The 22,399-nt window shown below is 34.9% G+C and overlaps 2 protein-coding genes across 8 annotated transcripts in view; both read left to right on the top strand.

Moving 5' to 3' along the window:
- LOC124392350 (transmembrane protein 80-like) overlaps positions 1 to 8,742 on the top strand; it is a 10,973-nt gene extending 2,231 nt beyond the window's left edge. Inside the window, exons 2-7 of one of the 5 annotated variants that reach the window (XM_046859266.1) lie at positions 2,746 to 2,825; positions 4,058 to 4,070; positions 4,350 to 4,443; positions 5,243 to 5,335; positions 5,509 to 5,724; positions 8,445 to 8,742. In XM_046859266.1, coding sequence (XP_046715222.1) covers positions 2,746 to 2,825; positions 4,058 to 4,070; positions 4,350 to 4,443; positions 5,243 to 5,335; positions 5,509 to 5,724; positions 8,445 to 8,476 — 528 coding nt within the window. In that variant the 3' untranslated portion in view covers positions 8,477 to 8,742. Of the gene's footprint in view, positions 1 to 2,745; positions 2,826 to 4,053; positions 4,071 to 4,330; positions 4,444 to 5,242; positions 5,336 to 5,508; positions 5,725 to 8,444 lie in introns of all 5 variants that reach the window. The other 4 variants (XM_046859268.1, XM_046859269.1, XM_046859267.1 and 1 more) reach the window with 4 other exon arrangements.
- A 1,466-nt stretch (positions 8,743 to 10,208) lies between these two features.
- eps8l2 (EPS8 like 2) overlaps positions 10,209 to 22,399 on the top strand; it is a 35,581-nt gene continuing 23,390 nt past the window's right edge. Inside the window, exons 1-3 of one of the 3 annotated variants that reach the window (XM_046858894.1) lie at positions 10,209 to 10,462; positions 18,258 to 18,308; positions 18,797 to 18,843. In XM_046858894.1, coding sequence (XP_046714850.1) covers positions 18,274 to 18,308; positions 18,797 to 18,843 — 82 coding nt within the window. In that variant the 5' untranslated portion in view covers positions 10,209 to 10,462; positions 18,258 to 18,273. Of the gene's footprint in view, positions 10,463 to 18,229; positions 18,309 to 18,564; positions 18,844 to 22,399 lie in introns of those variants that run through there. The other 2 variants (XM_046858895.1, XM_046858893.1) reach the window with 2 other exon arrangements.

Here is a 22,399-nt window from a genome sequence, read left to right as displayed (position 1 = left end):
GCTATCTTACTACACTTTTGGAAGGAAATAAATGTTTTTTAAATGTTCTTTTATAGATTTGAAAGTTCACTAGATAATAATAGGGGTTTGTGGTTCCACATAAACCTTTAACGGGACAACCAAATTTAGAATGCAATAATGATAATGTAAGCACCCTTTCTTATTCTTCAAATGTTCTTCTTCTTTAACTTATAATTAATAATATAATAATAAAAGTAGTATTTCTTTCCCTTTCCAATGACAAATTTAGGTTAAAACAGGTTTGCAATTTCAAGTAACCAATGAATGTCAATTAAAAACAAATAAAAATCTACTAGGTGTATAGGCTATGAACTTTTTTAAAGCAAAGGCATGAAGCTATATATCAGTTCTAAAACTCTAAAAACTGTAGTAATGATTATTATGGTAGTGAATCTGCTGAGGAACTAAACTTCCTGGTGTAGGAATCATACCACCATATTTAATGATTATGAACATACACATTTGGAAGCATAAAAGTCTAAATAATTTAGCCAGATGTCTGCATCTACTATGTCTGTAGAGTTTTAAGAAGCTTAGGCAACAAGTCAGGTTAAGTGACAGACACACACACACACACACACACACACACACACACACACACACACACACACACACACACACACATCAATCTATCCATCCATTCGGCAGTCCTACAAACAGGAGAAAAACTAATTAAAAACAAAAAAGCCCATGTGATATGGTACAGATGAATGTCTATACAGACAGTAACCTGAGTTTAATACAGGACCAGAAACCCCAAAGTCGTCGTGTATTTCATTTATATCACTTTACAGTTCAATACTTGATTCTGACTGGTTGATAATGTTCTTTTTCTTAATAAATGCACAGTCAGAGTAGTTTCAGTCAGGTCTTGAACACAGCTCCATATCATGCCGCCAAGTTAACTAACCGACAACAACAGACAATTAGCCTATTGTTAGCACGCAGATCTAACAACAAAGAAAAAGACAGATCATTTTGATTATTTCAATTCATTTAACACTGCAGAAAATGCAATAAACGAATACATATTTATATAAATAATTAAATATTTATGGTTGTTTTATATATATATATATATATATATATATATATATATATATATATATATATATATATATATATATATACATATATATATACAGTGTCGGTGCATTTGGTACCTGGGCCTTCAGTGGGCACTTAACAGACTTAATTCACCGCTTAATGCCACCACTATCACGTCGCAATTATAGAAACCATTAATACTATACAAAAACACAATATAACAATGTGTGTCATTGCAGACACAAAGGCATTTCACATATCGAGGGTGAATAATATTTTTCTAAAGTAAGAAACCCAATTCAGACAACTGCAAACCTTTACACTACCACCACAACTGTGCACCTACATCATCTGGAGCAGTTATGAATCAATAATTGTCTAATAACATGACAAAAACATAAACATTTAAATAAAATACAACCTACTCACCAGAGATGCAGACTCATAATTTGCACCGCTCCTCAGAGGCTGTAAGCCAGTGGTACCGCTCATATTTACTGGTGTGGAAGTGGCGAACAAAACTTTTCCCGGGCTGAGACAAGCTAACTAGCTTCGGGGTTGGACGACCTCTCCCCACGATGTCTAGCTTCTCTTGAAAATGGATTTTTAAGAATGTCTAAATCAATTTCTCGGCCTTGTGGGCAAAAAAAAGTCTAACTCAGATGTATTAATGTGTGCATAGCGCTACAGATGTGTTTTGCTAGTTGATCTTGGCTCTAACAGTTTCCCTCTGACCAACCAATCAGAGAACGGAAAAAGGCTAATGCTATTCTGTGAGGCGAATTTCAAATCGGTTTGGTTAAAAAAATAGACCCATTGCTGATATAGTCTAAGGTACATCGGCCAGCACTACTGATTCTGAAGGCCCTGGGCGGATTAGACTGACATGGCATACTGTATATGTGAAAAATCTTATTAGACAAAAAAATCTAACATCCACATGCATGTCCTGGAACCAGTGCAACCAAGAGAAATGCTATAAAATGAAGAGAATAAACTGTTGGGAATAAATTCATACAATTTTATGGAACAAATATTAGAATTTAGGTTGCAAATGTAGGGCAGTGCTTCCTATAGTGTTTAGGCCAGCAGAGAAGGCCTTTCCTTGAGGTGTTAAGCATACAAAAATTAGATCTCCATGCATGGTTTTGAAGACAAAAACCTGACAAACACAGCCTTGTTCACTTTCTTTTGTCGATTAACGTCAGCATTTTCATGTTCTTTGATTGGATGGTCAGAAAGTGCACTAGTCAGAGCTCGCAAACCGCATCTGTAGCAAACTGCACAATCTCAAATATATCCTTGTGGATTTAATAGCTGTTTTTTTTATTCCACAAGGGGTGACAAAGGAGAAGAAACCGATTTGGTCACAGATATACTTATAGGACATTTACAAGAAAAAGCTTTTAACCAAAAAAAAAAAAATGGACATCATGAGAAAAGGTCGGCCACAAACGGTTGATATTGATGCTTTTTCTGGAGCTTATGTATGCAGGCAGTGCAGCTGTAGCTGCAGTGAAAATAGACTTGTTGAAGTGTGTTCATTGGGTTTCTATCTTTAGTAATGACCACTGAAGGGCCTAGGTGTGAAATGCACTTTTGCATTGAAATTCAAAGCATATAACACTAACACGCTTACAGTCTTTTGAAACAAACTATTATACTCCTTTTCACTAGGGGGCGGTAAATACTCAGATATACACAAAAACACGAGACAGAAGGAGAGCACAAAACCAAGATGGCGACTACACGGCCGGGTAATTACTATCGTTGCCATAGATACTTATGTTTTTTTTTACAAAATAGCAAAAGCAAACACTTAAAAAGATTTTATTTGTAGGTAAAATGAAAATCAACACGTGTTAACATTTTAATATGTTTTTAAAGATATTACACCACGATTTCGGTGTCGTTTACTATGATTGTATGTTGTTTTATGCTTATTGTGTATGTTATATACAGCTCCCAATACTGTAGGTCTGATATTACATAACTAAAAGTAGACTTCTTTCATTTGAACTTTAAAACATCACTGTTTCATTCAGCTAATTTAGTTGTATTTATTCGTTCTCTTGTTTATTAATAAAAGTAGGTAGAGCCTTCAAATGCTCAGTAGAAATATATCTGAAAGGAAAATTCATCAGAAATAAGAAAGTTTTTCTGTCATCTTGCAAAACAGATGTCAAGTGATGAAAGAAAATACCCATATGTTAATTCTGCTCAAATCTGGAGAAAGAATCAACGTATATTCAGCAATTTTATACAAAAAGAAAGAGTCTAATCTGTGTAGTTTAATCTCAAAATACTAGGATTATAAATAAATTATAGACTTTTATTTCCTATTGTCTTTAGACCTTAGTATATTTATAACAATTTACTGAAAAGCTATGACATAGGATTTCCTATACATTTTTTTGTTGTTGTTATTGGGTTTTTTTGTTCATTATACAGACTATATGCTTTCAAAATTGCCAGACAAATAAATATAAAAAGCTTGAAATATCTGAAATATACTGTCTGTTATATATGAATTTTCCTGCAAAAAAAAAAAACCTAAAACCATTGTAGAATTTGTCATGGTTGTAATTATTGTACTGAAATTTGTTGCCTTCTATTGTTGTCATTTTACATCAGTAGAAAACAAAGGACCAAAAATCCTCTATGACTTATGATCATACGGATGATCAGGATTTTATGAAGTATCCAGGTTACAATAAGTTTCTACACTGGTTTGATAGTAATGATTTAATGATGTTGGCAAGCATACTATGTAATGCAATGTGTTCGGTAATGGATTTAATGGTTAACAGCTGATGGCTTGTAAGGGTATTTGTATTGGAAACCATTAGAATTTCAATAAGCAAAAATTTGCAAATTCAGAAGAAAAGAAACAAAACAGTACAGGTGATGATGTCATAACTGTAATTAATACATATAACTAAATGTAATATTTTTTTGTTTTTGTCTCTACGCTGCTGTCCTCAGACAGAACTGCCAGTGTTGTATCCTTTTTAATATGTATAGTATACAAAAGTTACTCTACTGAAGCCAATAATTTGATATATTTTCAATGTAGTATTTGCAACATTAATATTTTGGGGCAAAAGATATGCAGAGAATCTGCTTATGCAACAGGATCCTTACATAAACAGGGCACTTGTTAGATATAATAGTAAAATGTGTGGTGTCTACTATACCTATAAAACGTGGTGTATAATTGTTTATCTTTCCTAAATGTTAATAAAATTAAAAATGTATTTAGCTTTGACTTGAGGCCTCAGCTATCTTCTGTGCTTCTCCAAATCCTGCTGTACTTCTCTGCATTTTACAGCCTCTTCTACTTCCTTTCCAGTCTCTGTATAATCATCTACAAAAGTAAGTACACACAACAATTAAATAGTAGCAGTTGAAGCTGCATTTTTTATTTACGAGCACATGAAAGAAAGGGTCAAGATTTGTTGTGAATTTTGTGCCATCCGTAAGTTTCTGTTTTGTGATATGAGAAGAAGTGGCTCTTAAAGAGACCGTGGGATAATTAAGGCTTCTAAGGAACTATTAAGGTTCTACATGGTTCTCTTTCTAATACCAGGAAAACCCTCTGAGAGCATCCTTCAAATATGTATGAACAGACCCCCTTCAATATTTTACATTTGATTATGTCGCAGCCTGATAATACAATTGTTCATATCGATTTTGTTCTCATTAATCTACCCTCAGTACCCCAGAATGACAAAGTAAAAACAGAATTGTAGAAATGTTCGCAAATGTATAAAAAAGGAAGAACAAAAACTGACCATGTACATAAGTATTTAGACAACACTTCAATTCTTTGTATTAAATTTGCAGACATTTATACAATTCTGTTTTTAATTTGTAATTATGGGGTACTGAGTGTAGATTCATAAAAAAAACAAAAAAAAACAATCTGAGCGATTGTAGTATCAGGCTGCAACATATTATTATTATTAATATTTTAATTTTTTTTAGTAAAGGGGTCTGAATACTTTCCAAATGCACTGTGTGTATAAATATATATATTTAAAAAATCCAATTATGTGTTTTGTAGTTAGATTAGTTTGTTGACTTATGAGTTCATGTACCTCAACTCTCATGATACTTACAATTAAAGCATTTACCAAATGAATAAATGGATCATACACATTGTGTGATGCAGGTCAGGTATTGAGTTACCCCGACAATTATTTGGTCCTGGATTTGTGCTTGCTCTTTTTGATGGCTGCGTTCGAGATCTTAAGAATCTACTGGGGTATGTTCGATCTGTCTGAGCTGCTTGACCTAATCTATTTTCATGTATTGTTTGTTATTGAATTTCCTATTATATTTTTTTACTTTGTGTTTGAATTATTTATTACTAATTAATTATTTAATTTATAATTATTCTAATTATTTATTAAAAATTTTTTTTTTTATCTCACTCAGGAATGAGAAGCAACCTCCAGGAGAGTGAGAGATATGTAGGTGCAAGTCTATTCATCACAGGAGCCACACTTCTGCTCTCAGTGTACTTCCTGTTGTGGCAGTCATATGTGATGAGAGCCGATGTCATCGTTAACGCCATTCTGCTCTGCATTTATGGCCTCTCTGGAGTAGCCAGCTTTGGGGCCCTTGCACGGTTCACCAGGTTCGGCTTTAGGGGTGAGAGTGTACAGCATTATACATCACATTTAATGCTGACATCTGGACACAACTTCTGTTCTTCAGGAAAATAAAAAACAGATTACCAGCAATGACACATGGAATCCTGGAACAGACATTATTAATCAGACGTAATAGACTTTATATAAAGCATAATATACATAATGCGGCACTCTCAACGCTGCGGCCCGGGTTCGATCCGTGGTCAGGGAACCAACCCCAGCCATTAGGGTTGCACAAGCCTTAGTGCCGGTCCCAAGCCCGGATAAATGGGGAGGGTTGTGTTAGGAAAGGCATCCAGTGTAAAAACATGTGCCAAATCAAACATGCGGATGGTCCGCTGTGGCGACCCCTAATGGGAGAAGCTGAAAGAAAGTTTATACAGTATATAGTAATATCATATCTATTTTATAATGATAGAATAGAACAGAATTTTATGTAGCACATTGATTATCGCAAAATAATTGCCAAAACAAAAACCCCCACTTTCTAATGTGGTAACTGTTTAAGAATTCTACTTCATCAACTAGATTATCAAGCCCTGGACATGTTTAGTCCTTTCTGCATTTTCATTGTCAGTATAAAATATGTAACTGATTTGCTATGCAAAAAAATGAGGATGTGCTGCATCTAAAGCGTTTATAGGCTTACAACGACGCGCATGAAACCCACTGTGAAAACACTCTGTTGAACACAGTCACATTGTAATGAAGCCTGGAGGACTGTGTGCTTATGTTTACAGGTTCACACCCTCGGTCGCTCTATAGATCTGTGCATTAACACGCTCCTGTGACTAAAAGACGGAAACATGGGTTAATTTGACTGGGCTGGATATAAATTCAGATTAAGATTAAGATATAGAGAACTACCTACCTAGATGTACCTCAAATAATTCATAGAATTGAATTTGAAACATGAAGGTTGTTTTAGAATGAATGTCCTGCCACTGTGTAACCCTCATTTCAACTGAAACAATCTTACAGAGTCAAGGCCTCATTGCAGAACTCACCATGGTCAGATGGTTTATTGTAACTACAATTTAGCAAACTTGATTATTCGATTTCCTTTTACAGAGATTGCATAATTCCACCTTCCCTTTCTATTTACTACTCACTTTTTATGCGGATGAATGAAATCAGCTGGTTTTCGAAGCTTTAGACTTTGGTGTAAATTATTTATATGCCAGTCATTCATAAGTCCTGACACTTTATCTGCAGCACAGCACTAGTGTGGCTAATTCTTTGTCCTAAAACACATTAAGTATGCTTTTGTGTTGGGCTTGATGCCATTGAACCACTCCCAACCAGATAGACTGTGTTACAGGATAGCCTGTCTGCTGAAACTGTATAAATGAAGATAAATAGGTGGAGCTATATGACCGAAAATACAACCCCGATTCCCAAACAGCTGGAACGCTGTATGAAATGTAAATAAAAACAAAATTCAATGCCCCTTGAAGCCCCATATTTTATATTCTATATGTATATAAATGTTAAAACTAAGGAAATGTACTATTGTAAGAAAAGAATTAGGTTATTTTCAAATTTCCTGGCTGCAACACACAAAACACACATAAAAAAAAATTGGGACGGGACAACAAAAGTCTGGAAAACTAAGTGTCAATGAAAAGAAATTGCTTTTTGCCAGTATTTGATTTATAGGCAACAGGTCAGTTAAATGATTGAGGTTCACCAATCTGTGAAAGACTGTTTACAATTTGTGGAACAATTTGAGAATTAAAACAACATCAGAATTGCACTGTTGAACTGTTAAATATCTCATCATCCACAGTACATAATATCATCAAACATTCAAGAAAATCTGGAAAAATCTCAGTGCACAAGGGACAAGGGCAAAAATCAATATTGGATGCCTATGATATTTGGTCCATCAGGCATCACTGCATTTAAAACAGGCATTACAGTATTCTGTAATGGAAATCACTGCATGGGCTCAGAAACACCTCCAGAAATCATTATCTATGAACACAGTTTTCTGAAATAAAATAAAATGATTTAGATACCTCTCCCTTTTGATTTTATCTTAATTAGAGCACTCAAACTATCATAGTAGTACTATAATACTACTACTAATAATAAATAACTAATAATACTACTTAGTAAATAGGAAAATCTCTTCAAAAAAGCATACAAACTATTCAAATGTATTTAATTAACAGTATTAAAGTCAATGCATTTGGTACATTTCTGAAAGCTAGCATTCTGTCCCATTTTACAGATATGCAATTCTATTCCATCCACATATTTGTTTTAACTTTATCAAAAAATAGTTGGACAGTCATGTTGTGTTGCACTTACCTTATCTTGGATCACACAAGGACACTCAAGACTAAAGAGGTCTAAGAGCTGCCTGTGCTTAAATATTGATGCAAATTTAAATGACAATGTCGCCAAAGCCAGCTTTTGCTGCTCTATCTGTCAGTGTTATCTGAGAAGTTGTATTCTGCTGCAACTCTTCACAGCTTGGTGTTCACATTGCTTGCTCCTCACACTTCACTCCCTCTGTGGTGATGCCATTCAAATAGAAAGTTCTTGAATGTGTTTTGTAACTGAACAAAAGTGCTATTTAATGCTAATACAGAACCAGCTGTGTTTACAGAAATCATCATTTATAAATTTATGATCTGATATCGATACATTATAGCTGCAATCTGATCTTCCTTTTTTAAAGGTTTTTCTGTTCTTTCTTTTGTTTTTCAGGATTTGACAGAATGACACGTGGTCTGTCTTGATATACATCCAAGTCTACACTTCACTTGACATATGGACATGTTCTATAATGGACCAATGCAGGCCTCTGTCTCAGCAAAAACACTGGTTTAAACTGTTGAACTGATAAAATGCATTACATAGGAACCAAATAAGTGAAATTGACCTATGCAAAAATCTTTTACATTTTATTTTCTTTTATACATTTTTACAAATATGGATGGAGGGCAGGAAATAAATATGAAATCAGACCACATTAAGATGTGATTAGAGCAATACAATATCTAAAGCTGCTGTTCACATGTAAAAACACTGATTAGATACGTGTAACTATTCACCTGGTAACTCTGTGACACTGTTGCAAAATTTAAATGATGAATTAAAACAGTCACCAAGTTACGTTTGTTTATATATATATATATATATATATATATATATATATATATATATATATATATTATTTTATCAAAGTTTTGTTTATATATATTTCTATTAAAATATTTTTATTCTCATTGTGCAAACCTTATGATTCACTGTCATTTTTGCTGTTAGTAATTCTGGAGCTGACTGGATGCACTACATCTATACATAAACACACTGATGTTGAAATATTTGCACAATCAGATGTACAAATTGGCTACCCAATGCAGAACTTCAATCACTGGCATGTAATTTACTGTGTTTATCCCCATGCATGCCATTTCTGTGAATTCTGTAATTTCAAATGTGGCCAGTAGAGGGAGTGTGTTTATTTTAAAGAGATGTCTGCTGCAGCTGTCCTTTTTATTCATGTTGGTTAATAGGTTTCCAATGAGCCAACCAACACTGTTTCACTCAGTTTGTGTATTGTAGCTGTTAGGTGCAGTACCTTTCAACCTAAAGTGACCACTTTGAGTTTATAATAAGCATAGTCGGTTTTGAAATGAAATCTATAACATCATAAGTACAAAATGACATGTTTCTGTAGGAACAATACCTGTTAGTTTTTGTGCTAGGATTTTTGTTTACTTACACTTAATGGAGAGTAAAAATCATGTCTGCCAAGATAAGCTTTTGACATGAATAATGCATTTGATCTAATTTCAGGGTAAACAGCACATCAGAGCATGGGTGCATGTGAAAGTGAAAGCCAGAAACTATTTTGAAAGGATTGGGAAGAATGCATTTTAAGTCTGTTAGAGAAATGAGAGAAATATCTTTCCTTTGATGGCATGATGAGCTTTGTGCATTTGTGCTTTAAGTGAAATGGAAAAAAGGGAAAATGGAAAAACCCTTTTTGTTATCATTACAAAAGGGAGGCCAGAGGCTTTCGGGTTAATGCCAGCCTTGGCAGCTAGTGATCTCCAAACCAGGTCTCTGTTCCTCCATGTTGCTCCTTTTCTCATCCTGTTCTTTGAAGCTGCCTCTCCCTGACCATACTGAATTACACACCTACAACAACTATTCCAAAAAAGTATTCAGCATTTTTTTTTCTTACTGAGACTATTAAAGCTTTTAAGTAATATATATATATATATATATATATATATATATATATATATATATATATATATATATATATATACTTTTTTTTTTTATAGACACAGTGATAATATTAGGTCTTAAACTTAAAGAAAAAAGTGCCTTTTGAGATTAAACCCCCTAGGTCGAGCCGCAGATCTCACCTGCCAATCAAAACCCCCGTCGCCCCTCCCACCTTGCGCGCTCTCGGCGAAGCACCTGTCGCAGATGCGCGCCGCCGCTCGCTCGCTCGCTCGCTCACTCGCTGTTTTCCGCCTGAGTGCAGGTGTTGCGTCTCCTTGGCTACTGTTCAGCACGCGCGACCCCGTGTCCGGATCCACATTAGCGCACCTCAGCTCACAGTCTGTCCGCTCAAATGGCACCTTAATCACCTGGGGCTGTTTTCTTTCTTTCTATTTTCTTTCTTTTTTTTCTTTTTCTTATTTTTTTAACTAAAAGTGGTCGTTTATATCTGGAAAGTGGACGAGAAATCTGTTCTCTCTCATCGGGTAAGCCTTATATTTTTCTATTCTGGAAGAGTCTTGAGCTGGTTTATTTGTTTGTTTGTTTGTTTGTTTGTTAAAAGCAGGCAAATAATTTATACACACAATGAAACTGGTATTTAAAGTTTGTCAGGGTTCTTTTGCAACTAAACCTGAATATACCACCATCATTATTATATATTGTATATATAATATCTAATTATTTATATGATTATTATATTATATTATACGATTTAAAGATTTAAAACGTATTACTCGTCGTTAATGTCTTGTTAATAATTATCGTATTAACTTTCCTCTTATGTTATTACCTACACAAGCAACTTTATTGTGCTCTAGTCCAAATAAAGTTCCTGAAGGAACCGGCTTTGTGAGTCGGCTCTTTGAGTCGGCTCTTTGTGTCGGATCTTTGTGTCGGATCTTTGAGTCAGCTCTTGTATCAGAGTAATAATATATAATATTATATTAATAATAATAAAAAAGAAATGTAAATTAAAATGAAATAAAAATGCAATCTGACTGAGAAAGAAAAATCATGTGTTTACATGGGTAATAAAAATAATAGGTACTTTTTACCGGAGAATTTCCGATCTACACACTATCCAAACTTTCATTAGGATGGAGATCGAGCTCAATTAACCTGACTGAGGTGTGTAAATGAAAACTTTCCTTTCCAATTCGATTACTAGCATCAGGAGTCCATCAATCAAAAGAATAAATGTCCATGTACAGGTAAATCTGCTTTATGAATCAAAACACACAGCATAAGCAAGAACATACTGTACATGAAGATATGTTTGTACCAGACATTTGTGGTGCCTTTATTTGACATATTTTAATAACATAAAATATTTAGTTTTTTTTAATAAAGTTTATATATAGCAGATTAGTATTATTTCTTGCTAATTATAAGGTAGAATAAAGACAGGAATAAATGGCAATGCGCTATTAGGTAGCCAAAAGACTCTTATTATAGTCGTGTTGCTGAATTTAACAACTATTTTAATATATTTCTTAAAATGCCAGTTTTTTTTTTTTTTTATAAGATAAAAAAAAGACAGCAAGAAAATGGCACTGAACTGTAATTATCCAGAATAGTCAACTCTTATTGGTGAGATCTAGCAATACCATCGATATTACAAACTAAAACGTTTATGTTTATCCGAAAAAAAAAAACTTTACAACCACTGTTATCATTAGAGAAGTGAATCTGTCCCAAATGTATGTGCACGTAGCTACTTTAAAGCTGGCATTAGTCTGTATGATTATTATTATTATTATTATTATTACTACCTTTTATGATTATTACTTGGCACACTGCATGAAATAATCCTAATAATCCTCATATTGAATTCAGTAACAGATAATGTGTTTTTATTGCATAGTCAGAAATATTTTATGGAGCTGGATCTAATAAAGAAATTTTATTCTGTCCATCAACATTTTTTTTTTTTAAATCTGTCTTTGGTCAGTATGGCAGAAAATTATTTTGGAGTAAACAAAAAACCCCAAATTAAATGTTAAAAATCATACAAAGCAATTCTGGTCATTGCAAATTTACTGAATTTCACTGGAAAGTCATCAAGTCAAGTCAAGTTTGCTTTTATTGTGATTCCAACCATATACAGTACAGTACACATTGAAACGGGGCCAGGGTGCTACATAAGACGACAGAAAAATAACACAAATCACATATTAACTAATTTAAACTTATGTAATGTAGTATAACAACAAATTGAATGACTAGAACCACCAGAATAACCATGCAACGATCATTTGGGCTAAAAATGCATGCAGAAAGTTAATTAAGAAATAGGTCTATTTAGTGGCTGGGGAAAAACTATTAAAGAGCACCACAGTTTAAAATGAGAGCATTGTTTCCGATGTAATTAAAAGCAAAATAACAAAATGAAAAATGTTCTTTTTTTTTGCTGTTTAGTGCACAAGTTATCATTTGTTTGTACACCTACAAAATAAATTATATAGTGTACATAGTGCCTGACTTGAGACATGGCACTAAAGCACTAAAGCATGGAGTGTGATACATGAGATGGTACTATTCTAAACAGAGTCAGTGTAAAATTCAACACCACGCCGAGCGCATCATTAATGAACACTACTTAAGCAGGACACACTTTCCCGGAAACGACTACTGTAGCTGGATGATTAGGCCTCAGACAACCAAAATGTATAATTTGTGATCTAATTAGGAATTGCTTCATTTTGGTTTCATATATGAGGTGTTCGTGGATGATTTTATCACTAGCTCATTCCTTGTCAATTTTAAAAAATGTGACAGCAGTGCTGTATGTTTATATTGGATTCTTTAGTGGATTACACCATAGTGTAATAGTGCTTAATAGTTTTTGAAGCTGATCAAATGACCTCCACACCAAAATTCCAAAAGGTCTTTCTTTCTTTCTTTCTTTCTTTCTTTCTTTCTTTCTTTCTTTCTTTCTTTCTTTCTTTCTTGTATTTATGTATTTATTTTTAGTGTGTTTATGTTGTATCTATTGGGACATGCATGGACTATCGGGGGAAAAACAGGTTCAATATATTGCCTGCACTTCATCTTGGTCTCTTGTCCTACATTCTCTTGGCTTATTTCATCAAAACAGGGAAACCCACTTTCGATCCAGGGTCATCAACATCGATAACAGGGCAGCATGATTTGCTTTAGTTAGGCATTGTGATTTCCAACTGGTCGGTGTTATTCGCTCATAAAAGGCTTCTTTATTTGCATTGCACATGGAGTAAAAGGCATTACAACCTGCTTCTTTGTTTTCATAACTTAAGTGCATGAAGTGGAGTTTAGTGGTGTGGAGACACATTTGTTTTTTGGCTTTTTAAGCTGAATGTTATGATGATGGATTTACCAGTGTTAGGGGTGATGTCGAGTTATAACTGAATTCAAGAATGAAATCTCTGACATTTTTTATTGGGGTTACATTTTTTAATATCTGTCCTCTCTTTAAGAAAAAATGATCAGAGTCTGGATAGTGCCTTCCTATGTTTGACATTAAAGTGGTGACTGCATGATGCTCAGTTTCGTTAAAAGTTTTACACACTTGATTGTTTCTGATGCTGATCTGTTAATACAGAAGGTAGTACCTGGTGTAGTATAGTGCTAAGGTTACAGCATAAAAAATGCACTGCAACACTACTAAATGTATGTTTGAAAAATGTGTGTTTGAAAAAACATTCCAAATGGTAACCACTGGAAAGGGAGAGATTGGAAAATTCATCAACATGTTGTGCATTTTGAAGGGTATATTTTCTTTTTCTGGTGATGTAACTTTCTTGTTCATATTTGATCCATTGCTGATATAAGATTGCACAAACTAGAATGCTGTTATTTAAACAGTGATTATCTTGTTGTGCCAATGACTAAGCTAGTCTTGTTCATGTACGTGGACCTCGTTCCAGAATGTTCCACCATTCATTACACCTGAATGACATCATTCGAATGGGTAAAGCCCTCACACTTGTTTTACACAGGACTTTCACTGTTAATGTGCCAGTGAACATTAACATCAGGAAAAGTTTAATTTGCATGTATGGGTAATGTCTCCTGTACTTACTTCAGAATTAACGTTTGAACATTTTTATTTGGTTCGTGAAGTATATATTGTTAATTGTAGACTTTGCCCCATAAGTACACTTGCTTAAGTGCATTTCAGATACGGAGTTAATTACTCTTACTGGTGACAGGTTATCAAATTGCACGTCTATTCACTGGTCCACCAATTGACACACAGTCTTATCTCGTTGACTGCATCTGCAGAGCTCTGCAGGTCATCTCAGGACAATGGAAGCAGCCTTTTAATATTAGTCATCAGAGGCCAAAAAAGATAATTAAGGTCCAAAGAACAGCATCCTGATGTTTGCCATGTAACAACAAGTGCAATCTTATTTAACATATCGGCAGTATTTTTGTTATTCAGTATTTTCTTGCATCTTTACCTTTATTTTTATTCTGTTGTGCAATTTCCTGAGCTTTCTCCCTAGTCATCATGGCATAATACAAATGCACCTTCCCAAAAACCAGAGCCAAACTCTGTTTACATCGGTACAATGCCTAACTTTAAGGGCTGTAGCAGTGAAAACCCAAAGCTTTAATGCAATCCTGAAAATCCAGCACATAATATTTCTAACCCCAGGCTGTGATAAAGTAAATTGTTTTACAGTTACTGTTCTTTTATAGCTAATTTTTATAAGCCCAGCTGTAACTGAAACTACAGTGCCATTACTTATTAACTATTAACCTGTACAAGTCCCTAAGTTATATGAGAAGGATAGGCACGTATTTTGTACAATCAGTGTTTTGTCATTTCGCTCACCGAAGCACGCACACACACACACACACACACACACACACACACACACACACACACAAAACAACATACACAGAATATCCCTGCCCACACCTTTTTCCATGATACCACAGAGAGTCAACTGTAAATCAGGAATGAAAAACAGAAAGGGTGGAGTAACCCTCAGAAAAAGGGAAAAGGTGGAGCGTTAAAATTGCATGCTTCAAAAATAAATGTGAATGAAATATAGTAAGCAAAAAAATACCAGAGCACTTATACAGGGTGGAATAACTGCACCAGACTCTCAGCAGTCTTATTCATTAGAGTAGAGTTTAACAAGGCTTTATTTTGTTGACCCATTCTACAGCATTTTCCTTATACAATTATTTAGGCGTTTTCCTTTTCTCAATATAGTTCCTCAGTACTTATTTTGTTCTAAAATAGTCTGTGTTTAACATTTAAAATTAAAGTGCCTGTCTGACCTGATCATTATTTCATTTGCATTTGAGTTTGCATCTGATATCTGTAACATCTTAACTTCTGCACTCAACATGAAGGAAATGGTTATATTAAATACAAGCACAGGCTTATTTCTATATTGTGTGAAGCTGCCATTTGGGATTGTGACTTACCTACACTACAGTAATTAAAATAAATAGCATAATGCTGACAATCTGGTATGTTTTGTGTATTGTGTTACAGGTTACAGATTACCTGATTAAAATTTAAATGGAAACACAATCTAAAGGATTATACAATCTATTTTAATATCCGCAGCTTCAGGAATAGCACAGCAACTACAGGATTACTGTCCATTACCATTGTGGATTGTAGTATTCCCCCTGTCTTTGTTTGCTATTTTATAAAAATGTGTTGTAATCTGATAATACTGTTGTCATGGTGCTGTTGTTCAGGAAGCAAGTATTAAAAAAAGCTCAAAATGTTGAATGCCATTGTGCTTTTCTGAGATTGTATTGCCATGATTGTATTAACATGCTGTGTTCTGGGAGCAATTTTTAAATGTAAAAGTGGGAATCAGCTAGCAAGCCTTGGAAACCATAATATATTATAGCAACAAAAAAAGCTAAGTGATAACTGCAATGATTTTCATTCTCCTGCATGCTGTACATGCATTTCATGTTTTGAGGGCTTTAGAAGTAACCCTGGCCTATTGTGTTGTATGAGCACCGATTGTAGTGTGGGTTACATTTCTGTCAGCCCACAGCAAGTCTTAGTGAATCATTGACTACCATGTGTATACCTCGTGTGTTTTGTTTTCACTGAAGAAGGTCATAATGCCTCGGTTTAAACTTCATTGTGAAAATGCAGGTTGTATTATAAGAAATTTGTCTCGCTTATATTATTAGCACAGACTACCCAGAATTCCATTATGTTTTCAAATTGAATCGAGTTTGAGCTTAATCAGGTTCATGTTAGTCTTTCTGGTATACAAAATATCTACATGAATAAATTAATAAATATCGATGAAGTTCATGTTTTAATACAATGTCTATCTGACTCCCACACTCCCACATCTATATGTAAAAACCAAAATTATTTCATTGTGTTTCATAGCATTTAATAGCAAGTGACAGCTAACCTAGCCAGACCTATTGGGCATAGTCTGTTTGTGATCATTCTGTTAATTTGCTGTGTTAGTATTTGATGTATTGAACAATGTTGCACTGCCCTGTTAGCAATTATATGCAGTTATAGTTACAGTTATATGCAGCCTAATAATACTATAATAACCAGACTGATGGAGTGCCACTCCAATTAAACTTTTTTTAGCATTGTCGACCAGACATAGCACATGTTGATTTAGCAATTCATTTAGCAAAAAATGTTCCACATTTATCAATTTGTAAGGAAAACTCTTATTTGCAGTCTTTTACAATCTCATAGGCTTTTAACCGGATTAAGATCTGTAAAGACATTCCTTTGTTGGCTTGGTTTTGTGTTGTGTGTTGTTATCATACTGAAAGGGGAAAATGACTGGTATTTGAAGCCTTTTAATGATTCCCCTATCTTGATAAGAACCCTGGTACCATCTAATGAGAAGCAGTATAATACTATGATGCTGCCAACATCATGTTTCACAATGAATGTGATGTTCTCTGAGAGTCATAATTCATCTGGGTTTTTGCACCAATCATAAATATTGTTTACAATTATGTCTAAATAGTTTTAGCCTAGTCCCATCAGAACCCCCCAAAAAATAAAGGTGGGCTTTTAAAAGGTTGGGAATTTTACAATAATAAAAAAAAGGGCTTTGCTCTAGCTACCCTATCCCATTTTGGCACCACAACATTACATATTTCATGATGCCTCTCTTAAATACAAAATCAGCATTGAGACAGTAAAAGATCTTGAACCATAGATGTAGCGTATGTCAGATCATAGCTCTTGAAATATTAAGTTGAAAAGTAGGATTTGTCATACACCTGGTTTTGTGCAAAATATCCTGGCAGAATTCCAAATTTTCAAATAAAAAAATCCCAAACTGATAATAGGCTCTAGTGCTTTCTTCTGTTTCTGTGATTGTTGTTTTATGTTGTTTTATGTAGCATCAGGGTTCTGGAGGGACGTTGTTTCATTTCACTGTGTACTGCGTCCGCTATATATGGTTAAAATGACAATAAAAGCTTCTTGACTTGACGCTTGACTTGAGATTCACAAACATAACGTACAATTTCTTTGCCAAATTTCCAGTGTATGCAGTTCACTTTATTTGCCAAACATGCTGATGGTGTTTGTTGCCAAAACTGTAGATTTTGTTCTCATCTGACCACAACACATGATTACAGCTACAATGATGCGTGTGGAACTTCTGGTCTTATTTTGTTTTGGTTGCTTTCAATATGGGTGTGTAATAGTTGATTTTATTCCTGAATAGTTTATCTATCTAGCTATAAAATTACTTTAACCATATCGTTGGTTTCACTGTAATCAGAATGGATTTTACATTACATTCATATATTATAACTGTTTCATTTGAACAGTTTTTTATAAAGCTGACTTCTTTATGAACTTCTCACTTCTACTTGTCAATTCTTCATAACTTCCTGCACGTCATTGGATTTTCTTAGCTAGTCACAACCCTCAATACGTTTCTCACATTGTTCTGAAGTATTAAGTATCATTGTAAGACTTTGTACAAATATGAAGGAAACGTTGCCCTTACCCAGAGCAAGCAATGAATTGCATGATATCAAGATGAGATGAAGGTTGTTTTAATATTTTACCAGTCATGTACCAGTGTTATAGGACATGCCGTATATTTGAAATTGTGCTGCATAACTGTAATTACATTACCGATGTAATATCTATCTTATAATAAAGAATGAGGATTTGTGTGCCTTTTTTATGTGTCACCAGTAACTCTGATGTGAAGAAAGGAAATTTTCCAAACTAAAAACTATTATGTAAACAAAATAGCTTATTCTCTCCTCTCTCTTAGGCACCCTTTCTGTCTTTGTCTTTCTCAGGTGGATGTCATAGAGCATGAACCTCATGGAACCTCCACAGAGGCAGGCAAAGTGAGTATGGCGCACTTACAAACACATGCAAATGATTTCCACGTACAAGAATTGCTAACTAAGTGATGTTTGAATAGTCTTCGGTATGCATGTACATGTCAAATTGTGTTAGAGCATGTGACAGAGTCCCAGCGGACAGAGAGGCACTGTTAGGGAATGTTTGCTTTGCCAAACTGGACTCTCTCTCTCTTTTTCACTATTTCTCTCTCTCTCTCTCTCTCTCTCTCTCTCTCTCTCTCTCTCTCACACACACACACCGCCTCATGCTTCCATATGCCCTGAGAACATGTAGATAATCTTAACCAGTTGTGTCCAGTAAAGCCACAGAACTGAAATCGCAAACGCACAGCACTGCAGTGTTTACCTTTTAGAGTGTCTAGAACTCTAAAAGTATTTTTTTTTTAAACAAAGTTTTTTTTTAATATAAAACCAACTTGAGTAATGAAAGGCAGGAATCATCCTCCATCATCTTCTGCTTCTTGTTACAGTGGGGTGGCCAGATCTGACAGCAAGATCAGTGCCAAAGCCCTATTCGGTAAGTACACAATGCAATTCTTCATTTTTCCTTTCTTGTAGCATTGTACTTAGTATTGTGTATAGTACTTTCTATGTTTGCTGTTTTATTTCTTTACACTTGCAGCAAACTGAAAATGCTGCTTAGTCAAGAGTTTTTAAATTGTTTAATTGCCTGTTGTACAAGTCCACAAACAAACAGCAACTGAATTGTTCCCTGTAACACTGGTGCCATTGTATTCACCGCACTCCAGTGCTGATACAAATTTACGCACTGGAACTGTGCTTTGATTTTATTTTTAATTAATATTTTCTTTGTTACAGTTTTATTTCAGGCATCATATGAGAGATGAAAGTAATTTCATAGAATCCAGTCTTTAATGAGCACCATGTGCCTTTGTTATATGCTTATTTATGTATCTCAACCTAAAAAATCTCTATCAGCATTAAAAAGGCCTGTTTATTAGTGTGTGCACTTTAACCCACAAACAAATATTATTCTATCTTCACTGTTGAGATTGCACTAAGCCATGACAGCTAACAATTGACATTTGCTAATCAAATGAATGTGGCAGCAAAGTGACCAGTGCAGAACTGATACAATGTATTAAGATTTTGTCTTTTAACCAAATGAATATTGACTCATTTTAAATACCTGTACGCTTCTCATTATGGCAGTGTCATGCCAACTGTTCTTGTTGATCCAAAAGACACAAGTTAGAAAATCTGCATTCCTGGAATCCTGTAGTAAATTTGCCATGTCAATCATTTACTTTATGTTTAAGTGTGTGTGTGTGTGTGTGTGTGTGTGTGTGTGTGTGTGTGTGTGTGTGCATGTGAGTCTGTGTTTTCCTTTCGAAAGGTGCACAGTCCCACTCTGTCCGTACCTGGGTGTGTCTGGAATGAGTGCGTGGCTGGAAAAATTCATGCATGTGTGCACGGTAATGTAAGGTGTATAAAAGAGGCTTTCAGAGAAAGCGTGTGCAGAAGGTGGTGTCCATTCAGGGCAACTAAGAACACATTTTTTTTTTTTTCTATTTTGTTTTTTGCTAAGCGTCCATAATACCTCATATGAAAATATAGGTCAGTAAATGACTGTACTACTGTATGGAGAACGAAAGAGATAGATAGGTAGAGAGAAAGAGAGAGAGAAAATGAACAACACTGACCAGTATGTGTTTATGTGTGACAGATGGTCACTGATACCTTGCACGCCATGCCAGCAGGTGGTCTATGATTGTATGGACATACCTGCATGTGTTTGTTGTAGAATTACAATGCATACATCTGATGAATGCTTATAGCTGTTATCATTATGATCAATGTACTTCCCTGGAAGAACTGGTGTATGTTAAAGAAATTCGGCAATAGCAAACAACCTCTTTTATGTCAGACCTACATAACTAAATGTCTTAAAAAAAAAAAAAAAATTAATCTCTGTCTGATATTCTTTTATGATTTTGGAGCATATCGATTGATCTTATTAACAAATTAAGCCCTTCTTACTGGCTCTGGTCATTCTTACCATCATTAAAATATATAAAAAATAGATCTAATGTGCTCCTTCATATGCACCACAAGCCTGACCTTTACACAAATGGTGGTGGCAGCTTCAAAGACAAGAAATATTGCTGAAGAAGTTTTGGACTACATAACTGTTATGGATCTGTAGAATTCATGTCCTTGATTCCAATATGCTTTTGGGCAAACATTATCTTTGCTCTCCTATGCAAAAGTTCAGACTGTCACTCAACCCTGCCATGCGTGCTGACTGGCGATGCAAATGACCCTGATGACTTCTTTTCTATAGAACTTCTCTCTATAGAAGTGACAAGTATGACAGTGAGAGAAGTTGCAAATTCGAGCCTTTGGATATGTATAGACTTTAACAGTCTTTTTAGATCTTATAAGCTCACCTGTTAACATTCTCCGTATTGTATTTTAGATTTTTTACATGGATCTGTTTTTGCTTTTGCCACCAAAATTGCGATCACATAAGCAGGCTTCAGTGGGATGGCATGAGGTCATGTGCTGGTCCTACCATATTGTGTTTGTGTTGGTCTGCATCTGATGCCTGACTGTGTTAAACAGATGGTACTGTGCACATGGACACTTCATTTCCAATATCCAGCAGACACTCTGCGGCAAGTTGGCATGGAAACTTCACTGTGTGTAACTGATAGCCCTCAACAGGATCTGTCAGAACAGGTGTACTGGCCTTGTAACAAGATTTTCCCTAGATTATATACACTGGGTTTAAAAATTAAGATATGACAGGAATTGTATGTGTTTTTGCAATGCTAAATGTATAGTGCAGAACATTCGTTGATTTAAGAAGGTAGACATATACATTATGAACAATTTATAAAAGACTATATTTAGCTATGTAGGATATTCTACTTTTGAGAAAAAAAAAATTACTATCATACCACGAAGAGAAAAAACAAAGACGTGATACAGATAGCATTACGTATTCTCACCTCAGGAGTTCATCCTGAACAATCCTGCCAGTTCATGGTCAAGTCACAGAGCAATGATCCACAAAGGTAGCATATTATTGTTCTTAGGTAGGCCAGGAGATAGCTTGTAGACATTTCAGGGGCTAGGTATCTCTAACATTACATTACATTATTTAACAGAGTTTTAAAATGACTTGCACACATGTTTTCAAGAGGATGAATAATAACAGCTTCTTTTGTAACAATGTATGCAACCAGAAGTGTGTTTTAAGCTTGGGGAGATGGACTATAATAGGTGGATCAGTCGATGAATAAAATAAATAATAAAATAAATAAATAATTTATTTATCTATCTATCTATCTATCTGTCTGTCTGTCTGTCTGTCTGTCTGTCTGTCTGTCTGTCCGTCCGTCCGTCTCCGTCCGTCCGTCCGTCCGTCCGTCCGTCTGTCCGTCCGATCAGGAGCAGACACATATGCCTAATTATTGACACATACTGCATAGATTTTGGACTGTATTGTTTTTCGCTTTCTTTTATTGTTAGCAAAATCATTGCCAGCATAGAACCATAAGGAAGTAACTGCCACCTTAGAGCATGCTTACAGTAATTGTCTGTTATTGATCTCTGGCCTGTTTTCTCATTTATGATCTCTGTAATAACGTGATACGTGTACGATTAGCTTCTCACCTAATTGTTTTTGTTCCACTATGATTGTGGCTATTGGACTGTTGGCTATCAGGATCAAATGTTTGCCCATGTATCCAAGTCCCTAAAGCTATGATGTCATCAATACAATATCCAAATAGTTGCATCACCTTTGCTGGAACAAGTCAGTGTATTGAACTCTATCCATATCTAATTATGAAAATGCCACTGCATGTAACATATGTCACTGGTATATAACATATATTTAACCCTAAATTGTCACAAAATGCTTGGTGCATACTTTGTGTATGGCCAGGTTATGTCAGATTTTAGTGCACCCAATGTGTTATTAAAGTGACTCACTTAGCTGTAAAGCATTTGGTGTAAATGTCAGTCATGAATAAGTGATGTGTACAGCTTTACTTCCTTATAGGCAGCTACATTCAGCCCCAATGACCATGTGGCATTACTGT

This window comes from Silurus meridionalis, chromosome 10, assembly GCF_014805685.1.
Source record: "Silurus meridionalis isolate SWU-2019-XX chromosome 10, ASM1480568v1, whole genome shotgun sequence".
Taxonomy (NCBI): Eukaryota; Metazoa; Chordata; class Actinopteri; order Siluriformes; family Siluridae; genus Silurus; species Silurus meridionalis.
The sequence above is the reverse complement of the archived record's forward strand: the minus strand, read 5'-3'. Positions and strand labels throughout refer to the sequence as shown.